At 35.4% G+C, this 7978-nt stretch overlaps 1 protein-coding gene across 1 annotated transcript; it reads right to left on the bottom strand.

Moving 5' to 3' along the window:
• Positions 1-1367: 1367 nt before the first annotated feature.
• LOC138903859 (uncharacterized) lies at positions 1368-3301 on the bottom strand. The gene has a single exon (XM_070192432.1). It carries the CDS (start codon positions 3250-3252, stop codon positions 1465-1467), a length of 1788 nt encoding a protein of 595 aa, XP_070048533.1. The 5' UTR covers positions 3253-3301; the 3' UTR covers positions 1368-1464.
• Between the last annotated feature and the right edge of the window lie 4677 nt (positions 3302-7978).

Here is a 7978-nt window from a genome sequence, read left to right as displayed (position 1 = left end):
AGTTCTGGCAGCTAGGCTTGAATGTTCTGCAAACTCAGCCGCTGCTTGAGCAGTAGAGATAGCATCTTAAATTTCATGTTCCAATTCTACTTGCCAACAGAAAAATTACCATTACCATATCCAGGAAATGATTGGCCATGTTCCAACCTTTAATCCTTGAAAACTAAGTGGCATGAATCACCATCATCAACACAATATTGCATTGAAAGTTCTACAACAGTTCTGGCAGCTAGGCTTGAATGTTCTGCAAACTCAGCCGCTGCTTGAGCAGCAGAGATAGCATCTTAAATTTCATGTTCCAATTCTACTTGCCAACAGAAAAATTACCATTACCATATCCAGGAAATGATTGGCCATGTTCCAACCTTTAATCCTTGAAACCTAAGTGGCATGAACCACCATCATCAACACAATATTGCCTTGAAAGTTCTACAACTGCTCTGGAAGGTAGGCTTGCATGTTCTCTAAACTCAGCCGCCGCTGCTTGATCAGCGGAGGTAGCATCCTTAAATTTCATGTTCCAATATTGCCTGCCAACAGAAAAATTAACATTACCATCTCCAGTAAATGCTTGCCCATGTTCCAACCTTTAATCCTTGAAAACTAAGTGGCATGAATCACCATCATCAACACAATATTACATTGAAAGTTCTACAACAGTTCTGGCAGCTAGGCTTGAATGTTCTGCAAACTCAGCCGCTGCTTGAGCAGCAGAGATAGCATCTTAAATTTCTTGTTCCAATTCTACTTGCCAACAGAAAAATTACCATTACCATATCCAGGAAATGATTGGCCATGTTCCAACCTTTAATCCTTGAAAACTAAGTGGCATGAATCACCATCATCAACACAATATTGCATTGAAAGTTCTACAACAGTTCTGGCAGCTAGGCTTGAATGTTCTGCAAACTCAGCCGCTGCTTGAGCAGCAGAGATAGCATCTTAAATTTCATGTTCCAATTCTACTTGCCAACAGAAAAATTACCATTACCATATCCAGGAAATGATTGGCCATGTTCCAACCTTTAATCCTTGAAACCTAAGTGGCATGAACCACCATCATCAACACAATATTGCCTTGAAAGTTCTACAACTGCTCTGGAAGGTAGGCTTGCATGTTCTCTAAACTCAGCCGCCGCTGCTTGATCAGCGGAGGTAGCATCCTTAAATTTCATGTTCCAATATTGCCTGCCAACAGAAAAATTAACATTACCATCTCCAGTAAATGCTTGCCCATGTTCCAACCTTTAATCCTTGAAAACTAAGTGGCATGAATCACCATCATCAACACAATATTGCATTGAAAGTTCTACAACAGCTCTGGGTACTTCTAATATTTTACCGATGCTTAAATCTAAATCTTTTCCTTTTATTTTTTCAAAAATATCATTATCAAATATTACTTTTTGTTCACTTGATTCTTCATCCTTATATTCTTCTCTGCTTATTATTTGTATATCGTTTTCAGTCATTTTCCTCTATATCTGATAGTTCTTTTTCTGATTCTATTTCTGTTTCTAATTCAGGTTCTAATTCATAAATACTATCTTCACTATCTAATTCATAATCTATATAGTCTAGTTGCATGTATTCTTCATTATCAGTGTTAATTTCTGTTATTTGTTTCTTTTTAGGGTCTCTAGGTAATTTACAATCTTTGGCTAGGTGTCCTAATTTTCCACAATTGTAACAAGTACATTCGGATAATTTTTTCTTAATTCTATATGGTCTTTTTCTTTTGTAATCTTTTATATAATATCTTTTCCTCGGGTTTTTATACTTATATTTTAACTTATTTCTTCTATATTTTTTATATTTTCTTTTATAATTTTTCTTTTTATAATAATTATCTGTACATCCAAACTGGGGTGCAGTTTTAATTTTACAACATGTAAGGTTTTTTATCAGTGTTTTTTCCATTTTAATTTCTTCTTTATGTTTTTCACATAATTCTATAAACCAATTCTTTAAATATCTAATTCTAGCTCCTAAGGTATCTTCTAATCCTGCTTTTTCCCAATCTCTTATTATTTTAGAACTAAAAGGTTCTGGTAATTTTGTAAAGTATATTTTTCTGATTTCTTTTCCTTCTTCAACACTATATGTTCCTTTATAGTAATATTCTTTAAATGCACACGTATATTCGTCTATGTAACACATGTTACATATAGCTAGTTTGTTCATTAGATTTCTACTTACTGTTTTTTCTTTTTGTTGCTCTTCTATTTCTGTTGTCATACTACTAAATTCATTTCTTATAGCTAATTCATATTTTATTAATATGTCTATAGTTGTTGTAGCTGATTCACCATCGAATTTTTTATTACTTCTTAATGCTTTTATACTTTCATCATTTAGATTTTGTATCCATAATTTTACTGTTCCTATTATTGTCCTTTCTATATATCCTGGTGCTTCTGGAATTGGTATTTTATTATCTATTAATTGTTTTGATATATATCCTACCCATAGTTGTATTATTTTATTAACGTCTTCTACGCAATCTAAGTCCAAAAAGTTATATTGTTCATTTATTGTTTTTGGTGTCCATTTTCTGTTTAATCTTTTATCCCATAATACTTTACTTCTGTCACTTCGTTCATAATTATTATTGTAATATGTTGGTATTGTTTGTTTGTATTTTCTTTCTTTTGATGTACTTGGTTTTTCGCTTATATCTCCGGCATATATTTCTGGATTTATTATGTTATTTGTTTTAGTTATAAGTTCTGTATATGTTTCACTTATTTCTGAATCTTCTGAACTTTCTGTATTCTGTTCATTTTCATTATTAGTTTCATTTATTTCTTCAAGTTTTACTTCTATGTCCTCTTTTAATTTTTCCCTAAATTTTTCTATTTCTTCCTTCAATCTTTCTTCTTGCTCTAATTCTTTTTTCTTTTCTCTTTCTCTCTGTTTGTTTTCATACAATTCTTTTAATATTGCTAATTCTTTTTCTAATTCCATTATCCTGGTGTTTTTGTTTTCTTCCACTTGCTGTAATTCTTTTTTAGCTTGTTGCCTAATTTTTTCAATTTCATTTTTCCTATCAATTTCTTCATTTTCTTTTATTATTCTTGTCATTGCTGTTAAACTATCTTCTAATCTTGCAGTTTCTTTTTCTAACATTAAATATATGTTTTCTCCTACTTTCTTATATCTTCTTCCTATATTTGAAGTTATTATTTTTATTTTTAATCCATCCAAATTTTCGTATGTTTTTTCGTCTACCGCAAATTCTTCTTTATTCATATTTTATGTTTAATCTTAAGTTGTAAGATATACTTATATTCTAGTTTTGACATTTTGTTTATTAATTTGTCCTTTTTCGTGATTTTATATTCTTTATATAATTCCTGTAATTTTGTTACAAACAGAATTTTGGTATATATTCTCTAACTTGGTTAACTAATCCTAAGAATGATTGTAATTTCTTTTTTGTATCTAGGTCTAAAAAGATATACTATAGACTGGTTCAAAATTAAAAAAGAAGAATATTATGTAATAAGTCAAAAAGAACATATAATAGATTGTAAATATACTAGAGGAAAAGCTAAAATACCTATAATAAATAAAAGAACAATAAATAAAGAAATTCAGAATATAAAAGCAAAAAATCCGATCAAATATGTACACTTAGGAGGAACAGAAATACTTATAAAAGCCTGTTTAAGCTCCGATTAGCTTTTGTTCATAAATCTTCATAAGTCTGAATATTCTTCTACCAAATCGTATGTTCATTTTGGGGGGTTTGTGGGTCGGATTTAGCTCCGATTAGCTTTTGTTCATAAATCTTCATAAGTCTGAATATTCTTCTACCAAATCGTATGTATTTTGTGGGTCTTCTACTTCTTTTTCGTATTTAAGTATTTTTTCCCAAATATCTATTTTTATGTCAGTAGGTTTTAATTCTTTGATAAAATATAGGACTAGTATTTTATATTTTTCTAGCATTCTTTTTGTCATGTAAGTAGTTATTCTGTATTTTTCTATCATTCTTTAAAAGTGGTTCAGATTATATTTTTGTTTAGTCTTTAGTGGATTTGTTGTATTTATGACTATTTTTATATTGTAAATATTTTATTGTAATATTCTGTTTGTAACGGTTTTATTTTTAATATTTCCGTTATGTCTTGTTGTAACCTATCATCCTTGAAACCTAAGTGGCATGAACCACCATCATCAACACAATATTGCCTTGAAAGTTCTACAACAGCTCTAGCAGCTAGGCTTGCATGTTCTGCAAACTCAGCCGTTGCTTGAGCAGCAGAGGTAGCATCCTTTACTTTCATGTTCCAATTCTGCCTGCCAACAGAAAAATTACCATTACCATCTCAAGGAAATGATTGCCCATGTTCCAACCTTTCATCCTTGAAAACTAAGTGGCACGAACCACCATCATCAACACAATATTGCATTGAAAGTTCTACAACAGCTCTGGCAGATAGGCTTATATGTTCTGCAAACTCAGCCGCTGCTTGAGCAGCAGAGGTAGCATCCTTAAATTTCATGTTCCAATTCTGCTTGCCAACAGAAAAATTAACATTACCATCTCCAGTAAATGCTTGCCCATGTTCCAACCTTTAATCCTTGAAAACTAAGTGGCATGAATCACCATCATCAACACAATATTGCATTGAAAGTTCTACAACAGCTCTGGGAACTAGGCTTGAATGTTCTGCAAACTCAGCCGCTGCTTGAGCAGCAGAGATAGCATCTTAAATTTCATGTTCCAATTCTACTTGCCAACAGAAAAATTACCATTACCATATCCAGGAAATGATTGGCCATGTTCCAACCTTTAATCCTTGAAACCTAAGTGGCATGAACCACCATCATCAACATAATATTGCCTTGAAAGTTCTACAACTGCTCTGGAAGGTAGGCTTGCATGTTCTCTAAACTCAGCCGCCGCTGCTTCATCAGCGGAGGTAGCATCCTTAAATTTCATGTTCCAATATTGCCTGCCAACAGAAAAATTACCATTACCTTCTCAAGGAAATGATTACCCATGTTCCAACCTATCATCCTTGAAACCTAAGTGGCATGAACCACCATCATCAACACAATATTGCCTTGAAAGTTCTACAACAGCTCTAGCAGCTAGGCTTGCATGTTCTGCAAACTCAGCCGTTGCTTGAGCAGCAGAGGTAGCATCCTTTACTTTCATGTTCCAATTCTGCCTGCCAACAGAAAAATTACCATTACCATCTCAAGGAAATGATTGCCCATGTTCCAACCTTTCATCCTTGAAACCTAAGTGGCATGAACCACCATCATCAACACAATATTGCATTGAAAGTTCTACAACAGCTCTGGCAGCTAGGCTTATATGTTCTGCAAACTCAGCCGCTGCTTGAGCAGCAGAGGTAGCATCCTTAAATTTCATGTTCCAATTCTGCTTGCCAACAGAAAAATTAACATTACCATCTCCAGTAAATGCTTGCCCATGTTCCAAACTTTAATCCTTGAAAACTAAGTGGCATGAATCACCATCATCAACATAATATTGCCTTGAAAGTTCTACAACAGTTCTGGCAGCTAGGCTTGAATGTTCTGCAAACTCAGCCGCTGCTTGAGCAGCAGAGATAGCATCTTAAATTTCATGTTCCAATTCTACTTGCCAACAGAAAAATTACCATTACCATATCCAGGAAATGATTGGCCATGTTCCAACCTTTAATCCTTGAAACCTAAGTGGCATGAACCACCATCATCAACACAATATTGCCTTGAAAGTTCTACAACTGCTCTGGAAGGTAGGCTTGCATGTTCTCTAAACTCAGCCGCCGCTGCTTGATCAGCGGAGGTAGCATCCTTAAATTTAATGTTCCAATATTGCCAGCCAACAGAAAAATTAACATTACCATCTCCAGTAAATGCTTGCCCATGTTCCAGCCTTTAATCCTTGAAAACTAAGTGGCATGAATCACCATCATCAACACAATATTGCATTGAAAGTTCTACAATAGTTCTGGCAGCTAGGCTTGAATGTTCTGCAAACTCAGCCGCTGCTTGAGCAGCAGAGATAGCATCTTAAATTTCATGTTCCAATTCTACTTGCCAACAGAAAAATTACCATTACCATATCCAGGAAATGATTGGCCATGTTCCAACCTTTAATCCTTGAAAACTAAGTGGCATGAATCACCATCATCAACACAATATTGCATTGAAAGTTCTACAATAGTTCTGGCAGCTAGGCTTGAATGTTCTGCAAACTCAGCCGCTGCTTGAGCAGCAGAGATAGCATCTTAAATTTCATGTTCCAATTCTACTTGCCAACAGAAAAATTACCATTACCATATCTAGGAAATGATTGGCCATGTTCCAACCTTTAATCCTTGAAACCTAAGTGGCATGAACCACCATCATCAACACAATATTGCCTTGAAAGTTCTACAACTGCTCTGGAAGGTAGGCTTGCATGTTCTCTAAACTCAGCCGCCGCTGCTTGATCAGCGGAGGTAGCATCCTTAAATTTCATGTTCCAATATTGCCTGCCAACAGAAAAATTAACATTACCATCTCCAGTAAATGCTTGCCCATGTTCCAACCTTTAATCCTTGAAAACTAAGTGGCATGAATCACCATCATCAATACAATATTGCATTGAAAGTTCTACAACAGCTCTGGCAACTAGGCTTGAATGTTCTGCAAACTCAGCCGCTGCTTGAGCAGCAGAGATAGCATCTTAAATTTCAGGTTCCAATTCTACTTACCAACAAAAAAATTACCATTACCATATCCAGGAAATGATTGGCCATGTTCCAACCTTTAATCCTTGAAATCTAAGTGGCATGAACCACCATCATCAACACAATATTGCCTTGAAAGTTCTACAACTGCTCTAGAAGGTAGGCTTGCATGTTCTCTAAACTCAGCCGCCGCTGCTTGATGAGCGGAGGTAGCATCCTTAAATTTCATGTTCCAATATTGCCTGCCAACAGAAAAATTAACATTACCATCTCCAGTAAATGCTTGCCCATGTTCCAACCTTTAATCCTTGAAAACTAAGTGGCATGAATCACCATCATCAACACAATATTGCATTGAAAGTTCTACAACAGCTCTGGCAACTAGGCTTGAATGTTCTGCAAACTCAGCCGCTGCTTGAGCAGCAGAGATAGCATCTTAAATTTCAGGTTCCAATTCTACTTGCCAACAGAAAAATTACCATTACCATATCCAGGAAATGATTGGCCATGTTCCAACCTTTAATCCTTGAAACCTAAGTGGCATGAACCACCATCATCAACACAATATTGCCTTGAAAGTTCTACAACTGCTCTGGAAGGTAGGCTTGCATGTTCTCTAAACTCAGCCGCCGCTGCTTGATCAGCGGAGGTAGCATCCTTAAATTTCATGTTCCAATATTGCCTGCCAACAGAAAAATTACCATTACCTTCTCAAGGAAATGATTGCCCATGTTCCAACCTATCATCCTTGAAACCTAAGTGGCATGAACCACCATCATCAACACAATATTGCCTTGAAAGTTCTACAATAGCTCTAGCAGCTAGGCTTGCATGTTCTGCAAACTCAGCCGTTGCTTGAGCAGCAGAGGTAGCATCCTTTACTTTCATGTTCCAATTCTGCCTGCCAACAGAAAAATTACCATTACCATCTCAAGGAAATGATTGCCCATGTTCCAACCTTTCATCCTTGAAACCTAAGTGGCATGAACCACCATCATCAACACAATATTGCATTGAAAGTTCTACAACAGCTCTGGCAGCTAAGCTTATATGTTCTGCAAACTCAGCCGCTGCTTGAGCAGCAGAGGTAACATCCTTAAATTTTATGTTCCAATTCTGCTTGCCAACAGAAAAATTAACATTACCATCTCCAGTAAATGCTTGCCCATGTTCCAACCTTTAATCCTTGAAAACTAAGTGGCATGAATTACCATCATCAACACAATATTGCATTGAAAGTTCTACAACAGTTCTGGCAGCTAGGCTTGAATGTTCTGCAA

This window comes from Nicotiana tomentosiformis, unplaced genomic scaffold, assembly GCF_000390325.3.
Source record: "Nicotiana tomentosiformis unplaced genomic scaffold, ASM39032v3 Un00070, whole genome shotgun sequence".
Lineage (NCBI taxonomy): Eukaryota > Viridiplantae > Streptophyta > Magnoliopsida > Solanales > Solanaceae > Nicotiana > Nicotiana tomentosiformis.
This window is presented reverse-complemented; position numbering and strand designations above follow the sequence as displayed.

What these genes read in the sequence shown, in the direction of transcription:
- LOC138903859 (XM_070192432.1), bottom strand. Translation starts at nt 3,252, where the DNA reads ATGAATAAAGAAGAATTTGCGGTAGACGAAAAAACATACGAAAATTTG.